Raw genomic sequence first — 26,438 nt, forward strand, 5'->3', positions numbered from 1 at the left:
GGAACAAAGATATTTTGAAGAATATTGGGAACTAAACGGTTTCTGTTCCCATTGACAAAAATACAATGGCATTCAATGGGAACTGATGTTCAGTTAACATTCTTCAAAATATCTTCTTTCATCTGCAAGGCAGTTTTGGAACGACATAAGTGTGAGTAAATAATCACAGACTTTTCATTTTTGCTTGGACTATCCCTTTCATAGTAGTTGCATGGAAATGAATGTTGCATTCCACAGAAGAAAGTAGGCCTAAGTTTGGAATGACATGAAGATGAGTAAATAATACAAGCTTTTTATTACCATTTGAGTTTAACTATCTCATTAAGTCTATGTTCAGTCTTTTTACTCTTTTAAAACTTTGTGCTCATGGTCTACCCTGCTCTAATTTAGTAATAATCAATAGTATTCTCTCTTATGCAGGTCAGACTCAACCTACATCATTTTTCTCTTACCTTTTTCCTCATTATTTTACTCTATCTGTCCACACAGCATCTCCCCATCCATCTGTCTTCCAGTCTTTCTATTGATTTACCCTCTACGTTTAAAGCCCTGGCCGTAGTGCTGTTGTACTATGAAGGCTCCTCTATTACACTTCAGCCTTAGAAATCTAGACTACAAGCTTAGAAATATAATAAATATGGCCACGAGGTACAGTCCGCCGTCTTTTTTTCCCTCTCTATCTCCATCTGTTCAGTCACTCGGCAGGCTGTTTGGCTTATACGAAGGTTTTGAAGGTAAATCTTATGTCAGCTTTTGGCCAGAGGGACTGAGCTGATGAGAGGTCTCTTTATCATCCTAATGGGAGCCACATAGCTCTGGGCTTGCCTGCATGCGGTGAGGGTCCACGGAAAGGCCCATTCCACCCCTCTCTGCTCTGGAGACGGTGTCCTTATGCAGCCGTGCTATCTAGAGAACACTGCTGCATACTAACAGCTGACGCAGAGACAGCATGAGACATCCGTGCAGCATGTCAAAGGCGCTATGATGCACACTGAGTGCATATATGTAAAAGAAAACTTTGCAAACAACAAATCAAAACACTTAAATTCCTTTCATCTTAATCTCTGGACATGCCTGTACCAAAGGGGTCATGGTTTGGCTAGTTAGCATGACCTCATTTGCACCTGCTGGTACTGTAGATGTCATAACTACACCATCTACACCACCTGGCTGTAAAAAAACATGTTTCTCCATTCTCCATCAAAAGATTGGGATTGAGAAGATTTATTATTTATACATTTAAAATGTAATTTATTCCTGTGATGGCAAAGCTGAATTTTCGGCAGTCTTGTTTTAGTATCGTTGATCTACTGTTGTAGTTTTGTTAATATTTTGAATTAGAAATGTATTTTCTGTTTTCTCGTTCATTTGAAAGTTTTAGTCATTTTGTTGTGTTTTGTAATTGTTTTAGTTTCTGTCTTTTAATGACTATATAGCATTTATAAATCGTATTAGCTGTAGTCATTTTATTACTGAAACCAAACAAAAATGAGAAACGTCTTGGCAACTAGCTGAAATAAAATACGTTTAACTTTTTTATATATATTTATTTCAGTTGATGTTCATTTAGTTTGTTACAAAAAATTTTTTTTTGTGGTTTTAGTTAATGATAATAATAACCCTGATTTTCAACATCCATTACTTCAGTCTTCTGTGTGAAAATCGTGATCAGAAGGACTCTTAATGAGATGAATGTGAATGCTAACTGATAGTTTTCTTCAGGTATTATTGCAAACACAACAAAAATACCCTTGAAATATAACAGACTGATAATGAAGCAATCTTACAGAGTTGTGGTTACATGCACAGCAGGATTGTTTGAACTGATGCAGGCATGGAGTCGGCATCCTCTTTGCACTCCAAAGCACTGCCACTGTTACAGAGACTTAACTCCTCGCCCTGGCTGAATGAAAATGAGTGGGAAAAGGACACTCTGAAGGAGGGAAGATCAGCTGAAGGAGAGGAGAAAGAGACAGGGAACGTCATTGCTTGTTAACGTCATAGCAGGCATGGGGGCTCGTCACGCTAGTCGCTCTGTCTCGGCGTCAGAGAGGAAAACATTCAAGCCCAGGGCTCTGGACATGTGACAGGACCAGTCTTTCTTGACCACAGCTCCCAGTAACACACTGTCACTCTCTGTCAATCACTGCAGTGCAGCTGTGATTTCACACAACCTGCAATTGTACGTCAGGCGGAGGGCTTTCATTTGACAGGACCTCTGATAATGCCCTTTCAATTAATAATGCAATATAACAGTTTCAAACTAAATTGATCAAACCATGTTGTCAACATGTAGTTAGTCAGAGGAATTAGATCAGTCATGACACATCAAATGACTGACATTCTGGGAAGATTTGGGAAGCTGATTACATTTCCAGCATATTCTTCATTCATCAGAGGTTCCCATATTTTCCCGCAAGTACAAATTTAGTCAGACTTTGACTTTCAGTGTAAAATCTGGTCCACATCTTTTTTCTGGCCAAGAAACACCCATTTAAGGTGTTCACACACTTGTAGTTCGGTTCGCTTAATTTGTTTGGTCCGGACCAAAAGAAAAAGCTAAATGCGCTCGTTGTACTGTATGTGCGTAGCCTACATATGATGGTATTTTGACCAGCTGAGAACTTGTGAAGAGCTTATAAAATGTGTAAAGGAATCAAAACCGGCAGGAATCCCTCCTTAACACACAAACAAAGATCTGCTGCGAGGAGGCGCGGTTCTGTCTGTACCGAACTGTGATCGTAACCGTGACTATGATGAGAAAAAAACGATATGCTTGAGCAGTCTGTCCTTTTTAGCGTCTCATCTTGTAACATTATGTCCTGTCTTTGGTCCGTGTTGCATTCATATTTCATTCTAACCTCCCCAGAGTTCGTATGGAAGCGCTTGTTTGGTGCGCACAATTCTGATGGCAGCGTTCACACTTATTCTAATGAACCGCACTAACAGAGCACCAGGGTTTGTTTTAATCGAACCAAACATGCCAAGGGTGAACGACACACCCTTAGAGACTGTCTTACTGACATTTACAGTGTCCATCTACAGTTTGTCTCAGGGCTGGACGATTAATTGAAATCTTCGAAATCTCAATATGGCTTAGTGCAAAATTGTACATCCTTAATTTGTCCATTTTATGTGCCATTTAGGGGTGGGTATATCTGAAATACTGTAGATAATACTGTACAACAGCATTCTTTTTTAAATCGAAGACAGACTAATAACAAATTTAGATAATCGTTTCTTTTCACTGTGTACATTTTAATTCAAATCTCACATTTCAATTGACCTGTTACAACCTACAGTAGCAACGCCAAAACATGTTCACACTCGCTCATGTCTGCTCATAGTAAAAATACCATCAGCATGCCAGTGGCTGTTTTTGAATAATTTAAATCGGAGTGCTGAGTCACTAGACTGGGAAAACAACCAGTAATGTGAGTGCGAGACATTATAGCCTTTAAGAGCTTTTTTACTGTTGTTTTAATGGAGTTGGAGGACAGGAATCCTGTGCCGTCTACCTACAAGGTGAGTGCAAGGGAAAATGAAAGGTTATGAGAGGTTGGAGGGTGAGAGGTTAAAAAAGTTCTATAAGATGGATAGCGGCATGTGGAAGGTAAAATAAAATCAGTTGGAAAGAGAAAAAAGCAGGGTAGATAAAGGATGTAAACAGCATTAAGCTTTGCTAATCTAAGCACAAGACACATTCACTTAGCCAAAGCTAAAGTAGGGTCAGGAGATCGATGAACCGCTCCAATTTTACCTTCTGTCTTGCTCACTCTATCAAATGTATCTATCTTTCTTCTTAGGTTAACTTTGTGTCTGCTAATTTCACCCTCTGGCTCCAACTCGAAGCTTCTTTCCATCTTAACTGTGTGTGTGTGTGTGTGTGTGTGTGTAGTGTTTCAGCGAGGAGCACTGTTGGTGCTCTTTGTACCTGTTCTTGCCTGAGCGAGCACCAGGGGAGCACTCTGATGCAAGGGGACGCAATGACAGAGCCGGGTGACGCCAATCCCCCTGCTTGCATGCTCGTCCGTGTGTGCATGTGTGAATGTCTGTGTGTGTCTGGCTGTTTACAGCCAATATATCACATCCCATCCATTCACAGGCATGAGTGATCATGCCAGTCTTTCAGCATCTGTTATGTTCGTGGGATACGGGAGTGATACAGCATTGTGTCGGCTCATCAGCAAGCTTCAGTCGGCGATCTATTCTTACCGCTGTGCATCTGTGCATATACCGATGTGTGTTAGTTAGTCCATCGCAATGTGTCAACTGGTTGCCGGTTTTCCACGTCTTCACATGTCTTCATTAACATGACAGTGGTGCAGCATTGCTAAAGCATTTTGTCAAGAGATGCCGGGCTGTCACAACAAATTTCTTGAGGACAGCTCAGAGCCAGAGACGACAACGGCCCGACATACCCCTGGCTGCACTAAACTCATCCAGGGAATTGGGTTAATACCTTGTCTCTTTATTTTCCTCTTGCTTTCTCTTTCTGTCTCGCCGCTTGCTCTTTCTTTCCATGCTCCAGCCTTTCCCATGGTTACTTGGACACGGCACACATGTTTTCATTCCCTCCCTCTTCCTGGTTCTGTCCTCCTCCTTCCTAACAGACTGCCTTATTTTGTCTCCGCTGTTCCCCTTTTTCCTTGGATACTTAAACAGTCGACCTCTTTCTCAGTCTGGTCTCCAAACTATGTCTTTCATTTCAGGCTTCTGACTTTCTTTCTTAGGATTAGCCACAGCACTTTCATATTATCCTGATTTCATGAGTTGCTAGGTAAATTCCCCTTCCCCTCTATCTCACGTTCTTAGTCCCCTCAGTCTTTTCTCCATATCTTTTTAACATTTTCTCTCGAGTCCGGATGTCATTTTGCTGGAAGGTACATCTAATCATATCCCTCTCTAGAGAACCCAGCCACAGATATGTCTCACTAGCCCACTGATGTTTGTTCTTTTTCATTCCTTGTTTTTTGTCTTGTGTTGATTGTGTTTTTATTTTGTTTTCTTTCTTTCTTTCTTTCTTTCTTTCTTTCTTTCTTTCTTTCTTTCTTTCTTTCTTTCTTTCTTTCTTTCTTTCTTTCTTTCTTTCTTTCTTTCTTTCTTTCTTTCTTTCTTTCTTTCTTTCTTTCTTTCTTTCTTTCTTCACATGTGCCAAAACCACCAAATCTCAAAGGCAACACTGGTATTCTGATGATGCAGCAGTTCACACGTTCACTCTCGCACCCAACTAAGCAATTGCTCATTAAATGCAAACACGTAAAAACGCAAAAAAAAAAAAGTCACCAGTCTGTGTCTAAGGTCTATGTTTCCTCATTCTGTATGAATGGCTCAAAGAATTGGAAATGCATGGACTAGTTAAAAAGTTTACAAATAATCCCATAATCAAACTAAAAATACCAAATACCATTGCTGACTTTGCTCCAAAAAGACGGTGATTATAGAGAAACAACCGTTAGTAACACATAAGAGATGCAGGACTACAGCACTGTAGTTATTATTTTTGCTGATTTTAACAATCCACATGCCACTGGCTCTGAATCAGAAAATGAGTCTAATGCGACCTATTGGAATACATCATGTTCATCTTTTATTTTTTTGCTATTTTCTGGTGAAGATGGGCCATTTCATTTTGTTTTGCTTATTCATTTTGTGTAAGGGAATTATTGGATCTGTGATCTATGGATCTAACTGATACATCTGAGAGAGTGCTTATGAATGTTTCAGAAATGTGAGGTCTGAAAGGTAATGTTTAGTCTTTGACTCTTCCGAGCGCAGAATAAAACTGAATGACTCACAGGTTGGTCTTCATTATTATCCACAACGAGTGAGCTTCTCTCAACATGCCATTTTCTATAATTACCACAGTCTCTGTGATATGATACATTGAAAGAAAGACAAAGAAAGAGTCTGTCCATGGTTTAAGATGAAGGTGAGGCGGAGTTTTGAGAGGGTCCACATTTGGGGGTGTCTCTGAAATGTTAGCCATTACCCCATCACTGCCTGAGGCTTGTGTCTGATGACATCAGGGGTCAGAGGTCAGACTGATCACTTCACCTCCCCAAAATTGGGATTTTTGGTTTTGAGTGCTTGACTTAGTGTGTGTGCCTCGTCCTCTATATGTCCTTCCGCTGAGTGGTAATCAGGTGGAGTAGTTTGTTGAGGGGAGAGAACCTTGTGTGTGTGTGTGTGTGTGTGTGTGTGTGTGTGTGTGTGTGTGTGTGTGTGTGTGTGTGTGTGTGTGTGTGTGTGTGTGTGTGTGTGTGTGTGTGTGTGTGTGTGTGTGTGTGTGTGTGTGTGTGTGTGTGTGTGTGTGTGTGTGTGTGTTTGGAATAGAGTGGGTAATTGTAGGGAGTCTAGAGAGGGCCTGTAATCACCCTGCCCTTAGGAAGGAATGCTGCTCATCTTCTCATCTAATTACACCCATTTAAAGCAGCCTGGCTCCACAGCTCAACCCCAAGAAGGGGGGTGGGGTATATGTTGGGGGTAAAGGTGCACAGAAGGATTTCTCTCTCAATAGAGGTAAAATAGCCTAATCCTTAGTTGGGTTCTAGAACATGTATATAAAAAATGTGCATATGCATATGTGGAACAAAATTAAGGGATACAAATTATGTACATATACTCTGAAATATTTGTGTAAATGACACTACATCTTAATGATAATCATTAGTTGTGTTTGTAACTAAGCTCAGGTTGCTTTAGGGGATCAATTAGTACACATGATCAAATTGTGAAAGCAATTAGATTCCATGATCAAAGACACCTGAATTGAAGAATTTCTGGAACGTCAGTAGAAAAGACAACTTTTTAGCCATTTTTTTTGTTGCATTTTGCATGAAATCAAAATGTCCAAAACTAGAGAGATAAAAGTGGCTCTGTTTGACTTCTGATGTAACACTCCTTCTATCCAGATATGACACTGAAATACCCTCTGTGCTTCTGTATTTTGGAAAAAGGCTCTTGAAAATTAAGTTTTCTAGAGAAAAAGAAAGAAAAGAGAGGATGATGATTTTGAACTCCACGCAGGGCTGTTCCATAGAGACCTGTGTATCAACTAAAGCTCCTCAGGGAGATCAAGTCCATGTGACTGAACGTCGTGGCAACCAGCCCACACACATGTGCCACCTTGCATACACACTTACACACCCATGAAGTGCCATCACTTGACTTTGATTTTAAGACTTGCTTGTTTCAGTGGCCGCTTTCACATGGCTAAAGATCCCTCTCTTGATCTCACTCTTTCTTTCTCTCCCTGATGTTTGTCTGGGGGTGATTGATGGTTTGGGGGTTCTCTGCCTGTTCCCATGCAGTAGGTGGTGTTGGGGGAGAGAGGTTTACAGAGGGGGTTCTGCAGAATGGGGCAGTTATTGATGGTGGCTGATAAATGGGCTCAGTGGGGGGCGGCGCCCTCTAGCTGCGCCCCAATACAGAGTCAGCAGCACAGGAAGAAGAACACTGATGGGCTCTTCATCTTCATGCCATTCCCATGGAATGTGTAAAATTCTCGTAGGCTGTGTCTGAGATCGCATACTCTCTTGAGTAGGTACTTATCTTGAATAAGTAATTACTTCACGGCCGCTAAAAAAGTATGTTCTATATATGATTGTGTGTAGTATGTAATCTGGACGTACTACATTCGCCATGTTGTCATTATCATGTGACCTACCAGCGTCAGTTACGTCGCTTTACTGCCATTCACAAATCCTCTACCGTGGTATCATGGGATATTAAAGTGTCCATCGTATGCACACTTCAGAATCTCGCCGGAAGTAGTAGGTCATAAGAGGACTTTTTGCCAACTCTTTTATGAGTACTGTGATTCGGACATACTACTTTTGCCACATACTGTTTTTCGTTACTATTATAGTATAGGGAGGTATGTGATTTCGGAAACGTAGACACATTTCAAACTCAGGAACACTTGATTTAGACCCCAAAATTAAATTCTGCCATCAGTTACTTATCATCATGTTGTTCCATACTCTTAAAACTGAGTACCGGTAGTGTAGACCACTGTGATGCTACTATGATACATTTATGATGCTTTGTCATTTTAAGCTTTTGCTCGTTCAATTTAATTATATATATATATATACACTCACACATGCATATTTATGGATAACATGGATTGACTATTTTATAATATATTTTATTACTGTAATACATGATATATTGCAAACATGTATATATTTTTTTTACTATATAAAACATGTAAGAATGTTTTAAGAATGTTGGAAGTAAGAAAAGAAAGCGGGTTTGTAAATGTCATTAATGTGAGTAAATAGTGACACAATTTTTATTTTTTGTGGATTTCCCCTTTAAGAATCAGCATTTCATTTACAATACATGTTAATTTAGCCAATGTTTTATCCAAAGCTATTTTGAAACAGTTTTCCAATGGAGCAAAAAAAAAAAATTATATAAAAAAAGCAAAACCAAACTCATGCCATTTGTTGAGCCAGATTTCAATATCAAAAAAGATCTTTCATGTTTTCTGCCATTCCAAGTGAATGTACTTAACACTGGTGGCAAATTGGATTTTTACAATATTTAGTTTTAGAATGTCTGGTCAAGTAAGTGGGTATTGTGATGGATTTTTTTGGAAATGACAACCAACTGTTGATATTAAAGGTGGGGTAAGCGTTATTTGAAAAATGCTGTTTGGAAGTTAGTCGGACTGACAAACGAACAACAACAACAATCGTGTGTAGCCAATCAGCATTAGGGGGCGTATGATGGTGGAGAGAGAGAATGAGCAAGAAGGAGATTTGAAGAAAGACTGCAGAAATAGAGATGAGACACAATACAAAAGAGAAAAGCTCAGAAGAATATCACTGGAAAAATCAGGAAAGAGCTTTAGGACCCGCATTAATATTAGAGAAGCTTTCCAGCGCTGGAGAGGGCTAAGTGGGAAGGCCTGAAATGCAGACGTTGCTTTCATTCCGTTCCACACGCGAGTAACACTGGGTTTGAGCGTCATTGTTTGTCTGGAGCTGCTGTGCTGTTGGCATTTAACAACCAACTCTTCTTTGTAATTACTATTGTGTACTGTACATTAATTTTTTTGTGCTTTCTTGTCATTCGTTCATCATCTGCACTTTATTTTTCGTGAAATATTATTTTGTTGCGCTTCTGCTATGATAAACAGACATCCACACTTGGATTGCGTGCGGAATGGAGGCCAGCTATTGAGTCGCGTTGACGACTGCTAGAGAATGCTGTGTTTGGCATCATTGTCACTCGCCTCACATGCCAGCGATTGGGGTTCAGGACTGACTCGGAGCAGTGCGGTTATGATTGGAGGCTGAGTTTTGGAGGCGGAGCATTGAAGAGGGGTGTGTGTTTGTTTGGGTTGATTAATTTCAAATATCAACAATGTCCAACAGCATTTTTGAATATAGCTTACCCCACCTTGAAGAACAAACACACCACAGCTGCTGTTCGTTAATACTCTCAGGGGTAATTATAAAGCCTGGGGGAGTGGGCATGTCTGACCTGAGGGGTGGAGTCAAGCCCAGCTCTTATGCAAATAATCAAATGTATTCAAAAACGTACATAAAACATTCATGACATGTGTTCTTTGTGTCTGTTTACACACCAACATACATCTCCCAAGGGCACCTAGGCATCTGCGTGCATGCGCATGGACTTGCATATTTGTCCGGCGGCTCTTAAAATGTGCAGAATGGTTGAGAGCAGCATTCTTGTCAGTTCAAATATCTGTTTCCCACAAACCCTCACCTATGCCAATCTGCCAGCCACCCTGGAGACTCAAGCCACACACAAATACCCACATACACGGAGGACAGAAATAGCCCTGTCACACACTAGAGCTTGTTAACATGCTAGATTCAATCAAAGGCGTGACATTTCTGTTGCCATGATGATTCCCCGAGCCATTATTCTTAGATATTCATCTCGCACCTCATTTGAGTAGAAGCATGTGTGTTTGTACATGCTAGTGTTTACATCTTGCCGTGTGTGTGGTTGTGTGTATCGGAGAAAGAAAGCCAAGTGATGATGATAAGCTGTACTGTCCTAGACGAGAAGTGTTGATTCTGATTCAGATTAGAGAGAAAATGGAGACTGATAAAGTGAAGGGCATTCTGGGAAATCCATCCAGGATGAAATATGTCTTTTATATTAACTGATTGCTTTTGTTCTTTTATGTTTTTGTATCTCTTGTCCTCTACAATCACTCAGTTTTTCCAAACACGTTTTGCCTCCTCCTTTATGCTGTGTGCATGGCAATTTAGCAAGTAAAGATGTAGTTTGTTTATGTGTGCAGTGAACTCACCGTGACCTTGTAGATCTGCCATGTTACTGCTTTCTTTACTTTAGATGTGCTAATGGACTGCCGAAACCTGTCAATATACCCCTTACTCGCAGTGTTTATATAAACACACTCTCTAGTAAGCAGTAGTTTTTATCTGTTCTCAGTCAATCTTGTCCTTTTCCTCCTGTCCTCTTCACACCTTTTCCTTGATTTGTTTCATGGTCTTCCATTGTACCAATCTGTTCCCCATCTAATTTTTTCCTCACATTTTCTGTGCTGCAATTTAGAGGAAATCCAAAGAATTCTGAAGAATGGATTTAAATATACCAGTTGTGTTATACTAAGATTAATAGACCTTTATTGCGATTTTGTCCTAGCTCCATTTCAGATATTAGTGTGTGCGTTTAAACTCTTGGAATATCAATCACTTGTAATTGTCCTATAAGAAGCACCAGGTGATGTTTTATTATCCATCTATCATTGTCTTTCTTAAGTCCAACATGCATGCCTTTACTACAGTGATACTGTGGAGAACCTGATGATGATGGTGTTGGTGGTGTTTAGAACACACACACACACACACACACACACACACACACACACACACACACACACACACACAAACACAAACACAAATTATAAAGAAACTTCACACACAATGATATAAGGTGTGTGTCGGTCCAAAATTCACAAAAATAGTATTCATGAAATATTTTTTCTATATATCTATATTTTTAGACCTAAATGTAGGTCAGTTTTAGTTTCATTAGCTTAATGCAACAAATAGCCCATATACCTGTACTGTGCAAAAGTAAAAAATGTTGTGTGTGTGTTTTGGCTAGATTTGTCAGATCAAAAATTAGAGTAAAACTGTAATATTGTGACATATTATTATAATTTCTAATAACAGTTTTCTATTTTAATATAATTTAAAACTGTAACTTGTGTGATGGCAAAGCTGAATTTTCAGCATCATTACTTCAGTCTTCAGTGTCACATGATTATTATAATATGCTGGTTTGGTGCTCAAGAAACATTTCTCATAATTATCAATGTTGATAACAGTTGTGTTGTACAGTTGTGTACATTTTCAGGTTTAGGCTATTTAAACAATATGAAGTTCAAAAGAACAGCATTTATTTAAAATAAATCTTTTGTGAAAATGTTAGTCTTTACTGTCACTTTTGATAAATGTAATGCGTCCTTGCTTAATAAAAGTATTAAGTTCTTGTTTTGAACGGTAGTTTGAAATAAACATTATAAATAACCCTTTCTAGATAAGCTTCTTATGGTAAATTTCCCATTGTGTTAAGTCGTTAGAAGATGCACGTCACGACAGATGTTTTCTTTGTTTTAAATAGCTTGTCACTTACATTGATAACTCTGGTTTATTTAATTACTAAAGCCAATATTTACTCTCATTTGATGCTGAAAGTATTATTTTTGTACCCTGTGTGTGTTTGAAAGAGGTTATTGTGTGAGTAATGATGCAGCCATTATAAGATCATTTCTGCTGTGACTACTGTAGTTAGCAGAGATGCTGAGAGAATATTCCTGTCAGCTCAGCTCTGTGTCACTTCCTCAGACACAGCACCCTCATCATCAGCAGGATATAGCTGGGCTATTACTGAGAAATAACTCAAATGATCATGTTATGTTATATATTTACAATAGAGACAGACAGGGAACCTCTCTGTACGATGAGGGAACGATGATACAAAAATACGAATACATGAGTCATTAAACAATTTTACCGCAATTAATTCCTATAAACATTGTAAATCTTTTTTAACTTTCTATTCAGAATACTGAAAATAAGTATGTTTTTCACAAAAATGTTGATCAGCACAACTCAACCTCAAGAATGATTTCTGAAGGATCATGTGACTCTGAAGAAGACTGGGGTAATGGTGCTGAAAATTCAGCTTTATTGCCACCACAACAATAAATAGCATTTTAAAATATATTAAAATGGAAAACCTGTTATTTTAAATTGTAATAATATTTCACAACATTACTGATTTGACTGTATTTTGATTAAATAAATGGTGGGCTTGGTGAGCATAAGAGGTTTCTTTAAAAAAAAAAAAAAACATTACAAAAAAATTCTTACGACCCAAAATTTTTGAATAGTAGTGTGTTCCTTCCATAAACAGCAATAGAATATAAACCAATGTTGAGTACATAATTTCATTTTTTAATAACAATAATCACAAACACAATTCTTCTGCCAAGTAATATTGTCCATTAAATTACCCATAGGCTGATTACGGTTGCCAAGCAACGTGGCAACGTGATGCATTAATATTTAATTGAACTGATGTGTGTGACAACAGGTGTCTGTAAATCAGCCGTTTTTTTCCCCCCAGCCTCATCCAATCAGATACAATCACAAGAACAAGAAGGATGTTGTTTTGAGGAAAGATCAAGCAGAACAGGTTGGAGTAGCTCAGGTTATATCAAGGTTATATCTTAAATGAGTCAGTAGCACCAGCTGTTTGCTATGCAAATTGCTGTAAAGTGGTAATTATTTTTTTGAATTTGTAAAGTGTGTTTTTGCAGTTCTACCTGTTTTGTGTTAAGTGAGCGGTATAATGTGTGTTTGAACAGAATATCTTGACACTTGTCGTTACAAACCTGTATGGTTTTCTTGAAATATCTTCTTTTAGGTTCCACAGGAGGAAGAATTTTTTTCTTCTTTTTCGTTTTGGTCGATACAATAGTTGTCAGTGATCACCAAAACTTTTACCAAACATTCATTAAATACGTTATTTTTTATATACCTTATGTTCCACGGAAGACGGAAGATTTTGGGACAACGTAAATATTGAGTAAGTAAATTTTTTTGGGTGAACCATTAAATGATCTTTTAGAGCAGTATATCCTCACTGCATTTGTAAATCAAAAATGCTAATTGGTGAGTAGTCAAGATCACTTTTGGGTAGAAGAGTTGAGACATGCTAGTACCGTACTTAAAGTCTCTGTGGGCAGGATTTTACCACCCATTTTCACCACTTTTGGTCTGACTGTTGATAAATGTTGATTCTCAGCATTGATAAAGTCCAGACGCTCTGTTTTAAAAGCATCATTAAGAGAGCTGCAAAGTTGGGGGTAAAGCTGTAGTCAATATATATATATTGTGACATGGACTGTAATGACAGCCCTTGTAAGCTAATGATAAAGTGTGGCTACCATGACTGCAGACTTTCTGGAGCTAGCAAAATTACACTGTCTGACACCCTCCGTGGCTTTTTGAGTGAGCGTCGCCATTCTTTTGTGTATAAATTGTGACATGCCATTGTTCTTTTGTGTGAGTGAGAGACAAGACATCTGATTTCAGTCCACATAATTTCTAGCTGTGTGTGTGTTTATTTGTTTGTGTTGTCCCTTTGAGCATTTCTGTTTCTCTCCCATTGCAATCTTAACTCCAGAATCGCTTCTCACACATCCCAAAAGTGCAGCTGCCTTTGATTTGGATGTTGTCTTGTTTTTTTTGTGTTCATGAGTATGTGTGGTTGTTTGCACATATGTGTGGATGTTTACACCCTTCCCAGAGACCGAGATCTGGGAGGCTTTGGTCCCGGCTGTGTCTTGTCTATCATTACCGTGATAAAAGACCTGCAGTCGGGGGCCTCTTAAGAGCTTCCCTCTTTTTAGAAGTGCCAGGACCATTCCAGCTAAATTGTGGGCTGCCAAAAGGCCTGATGGGTAATCGTGTCTGCTCTTCAAACTATGTTTGAGAGCAATCTTTGTAAAGTTAGTGTCCAACCCAATGGAGGGCCAACGATTTTGTGTTTGTCAAACTGCTCATCCAAAAACAACAACAACAACATTATCTTATTTTATTGTTTTATCATTATCTATTTATTTCCCATTCATTTTCTATATTAAAAATTTTTTCCAACTTGTTTTTGTATTAACAATTATGCCACCAAAGCTTTGTTGATTCATAGATACCTAAATTCATAGATAGACAGATAGATAGACAGACTGCTAGAAAGACAAATAAATAAACATTTATTTTTAGTTGGTCTGTGCGTTTAAAAACCGACATCTTTCCATGTGTTCAGTGTGTATCTCTGTCTCACTGATTCTTTCTCTTTCACACTGACTTTCACACAGGCTTTGTCACCCAAAAGATCCTGCATTCACACACACTCACACACATACACACACGTGAGGAACTCTCGTACACACTCTCACTCGGCTTCTCTTGTTGTTTCGACAAAATGTCTTGCTTTTTTTTCTCTCTGTGTGTGACAGGGAATGACAGGCTATGTTTTTGACTGGTGATTTTCTGTAGCAATCGATGCCATATGGAGGTAGTGTGGAAAAAGAGAAACACAATTGCTTATCGACAGAGAAGTCAAAGTCTGAAAAAGACAAGCTGACAGCTGTCGGAGGAGAGAATGACACAAAGGGAGGAAAGGAGAAAAGGGACGAGAGAGAGAGAGAGAGAGAGAGAGAGAGAGAGAGAGAGAGAGAGAGAATAGAGATGCAGAGTTAGTCAGTGGCACAATACACATTCGTCTCTGAACAAGGAGAGCAATATTTGTTAAAGTACTGAAATTATTGAATCTTTGTGTTAAAGTATGATTATTCTTGCTTTTTTATGATATTGAGAGTATAATGGTGAAAATGATATATTAACAGCATCTTTTAAGGTTCATATTGCGAAAGAATGCTTTTTATGGTTTATGACCCCGATCAATAGATAGATAGAATTTATTTTTTTATTTGACTCTATTTCTAAATAGATAGATACTATAGATAGTTATGTGTCTCTTAATGTTTTCTCACTGTGAGCTTGGAGAAAGGACATAGCTGTCACATAATGACATAAAGTTGGACTGACACTTTCTGCTAGGACCTTCTAGTGGCCTTCCAGCCACTGACCTATCTGATGTGCGTGTTGATAAATTAGATTTTGTTGTGTGTAATGCACAGAATAACACTACACAGGGCTTCACCCATTTCAGCATGTGTTGTGAAGTAAAATCGCTGTGTCTTAAATAATATTAAGATATTAGGGGCTTTCTCACCTGGAGGAACGTTTTTTATCGTTCCTATTGGTGGAAGTACCCACTTTTTGGCATGTTCGCACCAGGAACAAGGAAAGATTTCAATTATAGGAACAACTTTTGGGGGGGACTAAATTAACTAAGAGTCAAATATCACAAATATCACTTTCGGCTGGCTTACGTCTCCTGGCGGTGCGAATGCAACCAGGAAAATGGGCATATGGGAAACTGTAGTTCTCGGGGGACTACCCTGGTGGCTAGTTCTGACAACAGCCCGGCGTGAAAGTCCCTATTTCATTAGGCGATATTAACTGAAATACCAGCACTATGTAATTACTTGGAAATGTTTGTGATAACGCATTAGTGTATCCTGGTCTTTGGTCATACTAATACTTTATACTGTGCTATGTCTGCAATTTTTCTTGCATAACAGTATCTATGTTCACAATTATTCAACAAAACTGGTCAAGCCCGGTTTGTTTGCTCTCTTTCTCTTTTATTCTCCCTCTTTTCTGCCCTTTCTATTTCGAACTGACCTGTGTAGTGTTCCTCCCTCTTTGTATGTGAAAACACCCTCCCAAATCCAATTTTCAGTTTGCTCTTCCGTCACCTCTTTCACCTCTGCAGTCTGCGGACAAGTCCAGACCCCTGTACCTCTCACACACGCTTGCTCCATCAAACACAGAGGTGCACGGAGACGGTTGACCCGCACGTCAGCCTTCAGAGCACTTATGATGTCCTTCAGCATCAGGATATGAATGAGAACTAAATAATGCTCTTGCACGGCAGAAGGCTAAGCTACGCCATCAGAAATATTTTAGCACATCATTACAATGCCAAATGATGATAGTTGTACGTGCGTGATAATTAAACTCATGCAGTTTCTTCAACCATGAGAGACTTTGCAGTTTAATGGCCAAACTCCCTCCTGGTACGGCCAAAGGGAGTTGTCATCTCGCTCAGTGTCTTATTTTTGTTTGTAATTGCCTTTGTTGTCATTTGTGATTATGCCTGTCAATGAAAGAGCAACTCTGGGATAAATATTTAGGCTTGACGGTGCAGAATTGAAAATGAAAACAAATGTTGCGCATTAACCTTGTATTGAATTGGGGGAAGGGGGAAACCAAGGACATTTACTATCTGAACACATGCTTTTAAGTTATAGCACATTATCAACCCACTATAATTAAGGTTAGTCAGAAAAATACCATTTCACAGTTGACAAACCTAAAAAATGTGTCAGCTTGGAAAAGTGTTGTGTGCTACAAATCACCGAAAGTGCAAACCAACAACTTTCCCATTTTGCCCCGCGGCGCCGGTGTCTACAGACCTCATTTTCACTTGGTAGTCAATAGCCTGTGTAGCGTTTAATGCTTGAAAGGTTAACAGCATTGTCGTGTTGGAGGTGACAGGGCCTGGCTCCGGAGCCGTGAAACACGCTGGCCCCCTGGATGAGTGCTGTGCTGTGGTGCTGGGAGGGATCTGTCACTGGGAAAATGTCAGGGGATAATGTGTGATCACTGGGTGTTTCAATGGAAGGTCAAGCTCCCCCACCTTCATCTTGGCTCTGTTTGGACTCCTCGGGAAGGAGAAGAGCAAATGCTGTATTACTAGAGTACACCTGAAATGTCAGGGACCCAGGCTTTCTCAACACAGACCGAATGTCTCGCCATTACCCCTGAGGCCAAACTCATTTGCTGTGACAGATACACGCTTGTGAATACAGACTCGCGTAAACTGTGCATGTTCTTACAGCTCTCTCTTTGTTTTTGTAGATGGCACCGATTACAGCGAAGTTCTCCCGGACTCTTTTCCATCCGCGCCGGCCGAACCATTGCCGGAATTCCAGAGCGAGCCAGAGGACGCCTTCATAGTGAAAAACAGACCGGTCAAACTTTCCTGCAAGGCTGCGCCAGCCACTCAAATATACTTCAAATGCAACGGGGAATGGGTGAACCAGAATGACCATGTGACCAAGGAGAGTCTGGACCCTATTACAGGTAAAGTTTGCCATATAGACCAAAAATATGTGGACACCTGAACACAAGAATGTCTTGTTGAACATTTAACTTGACTACTATGGACATTAATATGGAGTTAGACATTTCAGTTTATCCCACTAGTGTTTAGTGGAGTTCATGTCTTGACCTGCTGAAGTTTCTGTGTACTGTAGAATAGGATAAAACCCTTTCCAGGCTGATTCCAGAAAGTTGGCAGTACAGAATAGAGTGCAACAGTCGAGTTCCGGGAAAAAAAAAATCCATTAATTTTTCTCAACAGAGAAATGATAACATCTAAAGTTATCCAAAATATATGTTGTTTCTATAAACAATCAAAATCTTTAAATAAATAGTTTTATATTTTTCTGTCGTTTTTAATCCAATTGTGTCATTCGGTAATCGCTATGCTTCATGGGATTGTAGTTTTTTCCCTCATTAAAGTACACAGTCTTGTAGCCATTTATTGTCCAATTCTCAAATATCTTTTTACAAATTGAAGTTTGTAATGTTGTGATTCACCTTGTAGCTGGTGGGTTTGGTTCATGGCTTATAACTCTTTAACATTCTCTAGGATGTCATTGTATGCTGTAATGTTGTGATTTGTCTTTACCGACAGTACTGGAATAGTCAAAGTCATTTATTTAGAAGTGCTTGTCAACATTCTGTTGGGCACTTAGTGTACTTTATAGTCTACTTGCATGTCAGTGAACAAAGCTATGGCCATAAGATCTGTGAGAGAAGACTGAATCATAAAATTATCAAAACTGTTTAGCCCCGATGAAGCTTTTTTTTTTTTGTACTTATAATCTTCCTAATAACTATATGTACATACATTAGCTTTACATTATTGTGAATATTGTTTTATCAATTTAATTTGTTTTATTTTCATGATTTTTTAAAACATTTTTAAAACAAAATAATAAAAATATATTTGTATCATTTTATAAATATGTATTCATTTTGCATTGATTTTATATTATTATTTTATATGAATATATTGAATTTTTTTTTTATTTTTTTTATTATTATTATACCTTTTATTAGATCTACCAAATGCATCAATGTAAATGCAACTGTCTTATTTTTTATAAAAAGAACAGTCTGGGAGCTTGCAATTTCGCTACATTCATGTATGTTTGAAACTTGATGATATATTATTTTCTTTTCCCCTGTCTTAGGTCTGGTAGTGAGAGAAGTAGACATCTCTGTCTCTCGGACACAGGTAGAGGAGTTGTTTGGGCTGGAGGATTATTGGTGCCAGTGTGTTGCCTGGAGCTCGGCAGGCACCACAAAGAGCCGGCGGGCTTACGTCCGCATCGCCTGTGAGTTTGTGTTCAGCAGCTTGTGTGATCTGTTGCTGTGACGTGCCTTTTTAGAAGACAGCTCGTGAAGAGAAACCAAGAATTTTGACACTGAAACACTCACTATTTTTGCTATTGCTACTTTAATCCAGAACACATATGAATAATTCTTAGCTTATAATTGAAACAAATGGAAACACTTTTTTTGTGTTTATCAGACCTAAGGAAGAACTTCGAGCAGGAGCCTCTTGGCAGGGAGGTGCGTCTGGAGCAGGAAGTCTTGTTGCAGTGTCGTCCACCAGAGGGCATCCCGCCTGCCGAGGTGCCATCTCGCCTTCCCATCCTTTCTGTTATTGTCTCAACCTCCATCTGTGGTTTTCTTCAGTTTGTTCAATGCAAAATAACAAACAAATAAACAATGATTGATTGCTTGATGTTTACACTTTTCAGGCTTTGATAAAACTTTCAACCACACAGGATATTTTACACTGTTCAGTTTCATTAAATTACACCTCTTTTGTATTCAGAGCATGGTGCTTTTTCATTTTCTATTCAAATGATTTTAAGTGCAGTTTTTGGTCCAGATAGATACACATCACTTTTCTACAAACTGAATGGATTGATTTTTTTATAATGTCACAGGTGGACTGGCTGAAGAACGAAGAGCTCATTGACCCGGCTCTGGATTCTAACTTTCTAATTACCATCGACCATGACCTAATCATCAAGCAGGCTCGACTCTCTGACACGGCTAACTACACCTGCGTGGCTCGCAATGTGGTCGCTAAGCGACGCAGCAGCACTGCCACACTCATCGTCTACGGTAACCACTTGTCCAATCAGAATCCCTGCAGTCATCTGAATCACTGAAAGAATCTATCAAGGGGAAGAGTACTAGAATCACCCTCTGAAATACTTGATCCTTATTGGTCAGTTCCAGCATTCTACAGTCTATAATCATCGTTAACTGCATATTTGACCAGTGACCTACACTGTGCTACTTTGATGTATTTTGTATTACTCTCTATTGTTATTTTTCTTCTCACATAATCAAATAGGGTAACTATAACACTGTAAAAGTGTGATTTTACAGTGTCCTTCTTATTATGCATAATTACATGCAACTAACCCTCAACCAAAGCCCAATCCTACCCTATCCCTATAGTAAGTACATGTAGTTAATGAATATTACTCAGTACTTAATATATAATTACACTGTAACAATGACCTTAAAGTGTATAAAGTGTAACCTCAAATAGTTTAAATATATACACCACCCTTTAAAAGTTTGAGATCTCTAAGATAAAAGAGATGTATATTTTTATTAAGCAAGGATGGATTAAATCGATCAAAACAAAGTGACAGTAAAGACATACAAAATATTTTAAATAAATGCTGTTCTTGTAAAAAGAATTCTGAAAAAAATGTTCACGCTTGCCTCAAAAGTATTAAGAAGCACCACTGTTTTCAACATTGATAATATTCAGCATATTAGAATGATTTCATATTATTCATATTAGCATATTATGTGACACTGAAGACTAGAGTAATGACTGCTGAAAATTCAGCTTTGGCATCAAAAGAATAAATTACATTTTAAAATATATACAAATAAAAAACATAAATTAATTTGTAATAACATTTCACAATTATTACAGTTTTTACACAAAATCAATATTTCATGTTTATTAATTGATTTATTTGGTAAACACCTGTGTACTACGCGGGACAAAATATATTAATCTGGTCATTGTTGCAAAATAAACTCCTTCAGGATGTTTCAAGACCCTCTCTGCTTCAAATTGGGGTCCTGGTCGTTTATGTAATGATAATGTCTGGCTGACTGTACATTATCCCTCACGTATGATATAATATGCAACTCTCTTGTAATCTTATCCCACTGTATGGCTCAAAGTGGTTCCTTTTGCATTGCTGCTTGTTTTTCTTCTTCTAATACTGTAGCTAAAAGGCTCCATTCTCCTCAGATCAAGCTGCATGTCTCATGATATGTATATGTGTATCTGGTTTTCCTTCCTTAGTGAGTGGGGGCTGGTCATCCTGGACAGAGTGGTCAGAGTGCAATGCTCAATGTGGGCGGGGCTGGCAGCGACGGACACGCAGCTGCACCAACCCAGCACCGCTCAATGGAGGAGCCTTCTGTGATGGCCCACCATTCCAAAGAGTCACCTGCACCACCCTCTGTCCAGGTGAAGACTGACATCTGTCACAACTTCACATGACACACTTGTATAACCCCCCACTAACAGATTCACACATGATCCACTGCGTAATCGCTGGTTTTGTATTTTCCTAGTGGATGGAGGCTGGACGGAGTGGGCCAAGTGGTCCGCGTGTGGGACGGAGTGCACGCACTGGCGCAGTCGTGAATGTCAAGCGCCCCCACCGCGCAACGGAGGACGTCACTGCAGCGGCAGCATGATGGAGAGCAAGAACTGCACAGAGGGACTGTGTGCCCGCAGTAAGTCACATGACCTAGCATCATCAGTGACAAAATGACAATGTTTTTTGGAATGTGACTCTACCACTCTGAGTATATGACAGATATGAATCTGGTCCTCACCTGGTTTATTATAGCTAACTTAAATTAAAACCATAAATAAAAACATTTGTTAAATAAAATAAAATATAAAAAACATAAACATATTTTATTTCAACTAGTTACTAAGGCAATATTTACTCTTTTTATTTAGTTTAACTTGATGTACTAAAATAACTAAAACTGAAATAAAAATTATAAAAAAAAAACATATATTTTTATTTTATTTTATTTTATATATACATATTTTTTTAAAACTAATAAAAATTGCAAAAACACACTATAAAATTACTCAAACTTTAAATTAAATTAAAATGAAAACAGCATAAAATTAAAAAAGCATATAATGGTATTTAAATGGTACTAAAATAATGCTCACATCCTCAGAAAGGAGTTAGCACAGCGCTCCGGGCGAGCACAGATGGACAGGAGGGTAAACGGTGTGGTTTGGGCAGTCAGACAAAATGTACTTTAATACTAGCAAGTGAAGAAACGCATCAGCCATGTGACGGTGAGCCAGATTCATCTTGACAGTGGGTGCTCATCCCAGGGCTGGTTTTGTGGGAGCACAGCTGACAGCATTGAATACTCTCAGGAGAACATCAATAGCTTGCTCACACACTCACATATGCACACACTGCTCAGCCAGAACACAGTGCAGACTGGAAGTTTTAGTGCGGCCTGTCTGGGCTTAAAGTTGGAGCACAACCCAGATTTCAGCATTAATAATGCAGCATAGACACACACATACTGTACACACACACATTCATATATATCTCCTCACAAATGAGTCCTCTAGTGCCTTCCATCCCTCGAGAGCTGTAAGATATTTACTTTTGCTCTGCCCGCCATAAACCTTTGATTTCAATGTTTATGGTTTGATGTTTCATTTGCTTGTATTTGCATTTATTGATTATTTTTTCCACTTTCAGTTGCAGTCATCTCTGATCTATGCTCATAACTTTGCTCATCCATCCTTGTGTTCATTATTTTCATTTTTCTTTGTTTTTGCCTTTTTTCTAACAGATAAAAAGGTTTCTATTGAACATTCAAGCCATCGTAAGTTTTCATTTTAATAACAGTGTTTTTTTTTTATTTGACATTTTGTTGCATCCACTTTTCACCCTCTCCGTCTGTGTGCCTGGCTACTTATGTGATTGTGTCTGGGAAAGCCATGAAAAAGCGACCGGAAATATTAATCTAAAAGATGCAATATACTGTATGTATGATGTGTGCGTGTTTGTGTGTGTTCTGTTTTACTCTGTCATTTCATTTCTTTGTGAAAACATGTGAATTGAGATTATGAAATAGTGGACACCACCTCACAGTCTGTTTAAATGATCTACAGACACTTTTTACAGCTTTGGCATTTTTTATTATCATTATTGGTGATTGACTGGTTGATCGATTGATTGATTGGTTGATTGATTGATTGAATAAACAGTCCATTTTAAAATTATCTACAGGCATGAGACATTTTGTTCAGCTTTGGGAGTTGTTTTTTATGATTATATATTTATTTATTTTCTTATTACCATTACTAATTTTTATTTGATCAATTTAATTGATTGTCAATTGAATTATATAATAAATATAATTTTCACTAAAACTCACAAAAAATGTACATGGTTTCAGCTGTCACAATATTTTGGAACTGATATGGAGCACCTACTTCTGTTAACAGGCCAAGTGAACATAGTATTAGCCTGAGAGTTTTAAAATGACCAAATATTGTTTGATTTTAAACTTAGGTTCTATATAGGTTTATAATTTTTCTTGATTACCATTTAAATATCACTTTCAGGTGCAAGATGTTGTCCTGTTGAGTATAGTATGTAGAGTTATGCAATTTACACACACACACACACACACACACACACACACACACACACACACACACACACACACACACACACACACACACAGGAAAATGTGCATAAGCCTTCCAGGAAAATGATGTATAATACATATACAGCCTTGGTTCAGAAATAGAGTGCTTTTTGAAGACATTGAAGTTAATGACTGTGCATCATACTGGCCCAGAGCGATCGATAGTATAGCTTACTGTTCAAGTGATGCTAATATTCTGAGACCAATGTGACATTCAGCACCAAAAAATAACGCACCTAATTCGGCTTGGTTCCATTTGCTGTAATAAGTTAAGATGGCTGTCAGATTCACTTCCGTCCCGTCACTTGAGCCCTTTTGCCCACTCTCAGTCTTCACACGCATCTGCTCTCTTCCTCATTTTCTCTCCTCTATGTCTCTTGAGTGCAGTACCTAAAGTATGTGATCACCTCTATAACTACTACTCTCCTCCTAAAGCCTTTTTTATAGTATACTAAGGTATGTAAATATACCGGTAGTCCTTAATTCAGCGATGGCTGAATTAAAAAAGAGAGGGATCAGGGAAGAGAGTCCCTCCGTGGACTTAGATCTACAGCACCCCCAACTGTTCAGACAAGTTCAAACTTTTAGACCCTTTTTATTGTCCTCAGACCACCCACAATCTGTTTACTGGCCACAAAAATAGCTTGGCCAGTGCTACAGTATGTAACTTCCTGAAAAAAAACCCAGTTATAAAGTATCGCATATCCACCTTATTTTGCAACGCAGAAGTAAGCTGTTTTCTGTGAATGTGTGAGACTTCCAATACATTAGCCGCTTTAGACTTTAGTCAGGTTAGACACCATATCGAATTTAAAGCGGATGAAATTGAGGCTGTGAGGGATAGACTTACAGTCTTTACAATGTCAAGCACTGCATAAAGGTCCTAGATCACATTATTTACCGTATATTATAACTCACAACTTTTAAAAGTATTTTATTAAGTTTTTCTCTACTGAAAGTTCTCTTTTTCGGGAAAGATGTTTCGTCAGCTGGACAATCGGTATGTTGTTAAACAACAGCACAATCCATTAAACACATACTTCGATCCCTCACAGCAACATTTTCATTCCTGTCAAAAATTAAATATGGCACTACCCTGATTAAGGTCTATAGGTAAATATAACTAGAACAATAACAAAGTGCAGTAAAGGGTTAAACTATTTTTGCTACAAACCAATGTTTATAATTACGAAATAGAATTTATACAAAATAGAATTTTTGAATTTATACATTCAAATAGCATGAGAAATACCAGTTTCCAATATCAAGCTGCATAATAAGCTGTTTTGTACAGCTAAAAATTTACAAATAGTCGCACCTGCACTTAAAGTAAAAATAAGGTGGATAAACCTCTGTAAATGATGCATAAAAACAAAATAAAAACTGTGATTGGTCTCTTTACACACGCTGTTCAGTGGGCAACTCTTAAACAGAACAAGCTGCAAGACTTTATGCTTAGTCTGGGTACTAAGCTCTTCTCTTTTTTCCAACCTATTTATTTTCCCTTTGTTCACATTTTTGTGTTGCATAATGTATTTATTTACACCAGTGACATGTTTGTATGTGTGAGTAAATCTGTACCTGTATGTGTCTCAGCTCTTGGCTCCGGTGCGGGTGTAATGGTGTACGCAGGGCTGGTGGGGGCTTTGCTGCTGAGCGTGATCCTCGTGCTGTGTGTGGGCATCCTGGTCTATCGCCGGAGCTGCCGCCATTTCCACGGTGAAATCACAGATTCGTCATCGGCCCTCACTGCAGCCTTCCATCCTGGCAACTACAAACCGCCACGACAGGGTGAGACATCCGTGTTTCCTCACTTTCTCTTTCTCACTTTTATAATGTTTCATTCTCTCCTCTCAACCCCTTCAAACCTATTATAAACTCTGTTTTCCCCCCGATATGTTAAGTTTTAATCCTTTCTCCTGCTGTCACCTGCTCTCTCAAAAGTATTTAATCTGCTATAACTTGTTTATATGGCACCTCTTTTAAATCCTCTACCCTTTAATACTCTCATTTCTTAGGCAAATCCTCTCTTGCAACTTTGCAGCTAGCCAGAAACATTTCCTTCTCTCTTTTCGCTTCTTTAATTTGTTAGATAATCCACACCTACTGCATCCGACAGCCCCTCCTGACCTCACAGCCAGTGCCGGAACCTTCCGCGGGCCGCTTTTCGCACTGCAGCAGGCCACCCTGGACTCTCAGCATAAGATCCCCATGACCACGTCTCCACTGCTGGACCCACTTCCTAGCCTGAAGATAAAGGTGTACAACTCCTCTACCATGTCCTCCCTCGAGCCAGGCCCAGGCTCTACTGACGGGGAGATCATGAGCCTGAAGACCGTGGGTTCTGGACCTAAAGACTACCGTGGGCATACACTGCCCAGGGAGCCCAGTCACAGTGCCAGCGCCACACTGGGCTCCCTGGGTGGGCGTCTCACCATCCCTAATACAGGTAATAGGCTTTAAAGGAGCCGTATTTAACACTTTTATAGGTTTTTTTTCCCAATAATTTCCACTTCTGGTAGCCCTCATGCCTCGGGTCATTTTGACCTGAAACTTATTATTTTATTTTTTTATTGAGTGTTCATCAGAGGGGTCCAAGACCCTATGACTTTGGTCGCACTTGAACCACAAATACACAAAAATAATTGTGGTTGAAATTTAAAAAAGTAACAAATGCTTCCCTCTTGGGTCAATTTGACCCCCTTAGGAATGAATGGAATGGAATGCGAGGAATGCTTCACTACACATAGAATAACCTAAAAATGTTCAAAATTCTAACTAAAAATGCTAAAACTTTACCAAAAAAATATTTGATAATGTCTACATGTGTATCTGAATGCATACTGAAGGGAACTGACTTAAGGATCCAGCGGAACAGCTCATTTGCTCCAAATAGAGCTATAAGGCCATCTAGTGGCAAGAGTCATAAAATGTCATGTTATATTTATTTATTTATATAAGAGTTCGGTAAAGACACCCGATGTAAGATATTTTGAGCTGAATTATAAGGGCTAAGCATGAAATTGAGAGTTATTTTGAATTTAAGTTGAAATAATGTGAGGAATGTGCTTAAATTACTATTTATGTATTTATTATTTATTGATAAAATAGTAATTTAAAGGTACCGGTAGATAAAATAAAAAAATAACCAAAAATCTCCCAAATTATCAAAATGTGATAAAACAAGCTTTCTGGACAAAAAAAAAAAAGTATAATTTTAGAGCTTCGGGTCATTTGGGAAAGATATATTACAAAGTGTGAGGGAAGGATGAGGGTAAGTCAAGTCCTCTTACTGTATGTTAGGTACATTTATTAGATTGTTTTACCAACAAAAATTAGTTTTGCATGCCCACACCTGATCCAAGTAAAACACAATCACTGCGGAGCTTC

The 26,438-nt window shown here is 38.6% G+C and overlaps 1 protein-coding gene across 3 annotated transcripts in view; it reads left to right on the forward strand.

Moving 5' to 3' along the window:
* The window catches only part of unc5b (unc-5 netrin receptor B), a 159,341-nt gene that overhangs the window by 126,171 nt on the left and 6,732 nt on the right, over window positions 1-26,438 (forward strand). For 2 of the 3 annotated variants that reach the window (XM_079634828.1, XM_079634830.1), the window contains 9 exons: window positions 17,076-17,300; window positions 18,479-18,622; window positions 18,820-18,923; window positions 19,244-19,424; window positions 20,641-20,808; window positions 20,916-21,080; window positions 22,185-22,217; window positions 24,645-24,839; window positions 25,141-25,497. In XM_079634828.1, the coding sequence (XP_079490954.1) occupies window positions 17,076-17,300; window positions 18,479-18,622; window positions 18,820-18,923; window positions 19,244-19,424; window positions 20,641-20,808; window positions 20,916-21,080; window positions 22,185-22,217; window positions 24,645-24,839; window positions 25,141-25,497 (1,572 nt within the window). The remainder of the gene's footprint in view (window positions 1-17,075; window positions 17,301-18,478; window positions 18,623-18,819; window positions 18,924-19,243; window positions 19,425-20,640; window positions 20,809-20,915; window positions 21,081-22,184; window positions 22,218-24,644; window positions 24,840-25,140; window positions 25,498-26,438) is intronic. The other variant, XM_079634829.1, reaches the window with a different exon arrangement.

The sequence above is a fragment of the Phoxinus phoxinus genome, assembly GCF_949152265.1.
Source record: "Phoxinus phoxinus genome assembly, chromosome: 14".
Lineage (NCBI taxonomy): Eukaryota > Metazoa > Chordata > Actinopteri > Cypriniformes > Leuciscidae > Phoxinus > Phoxinus phoxinus.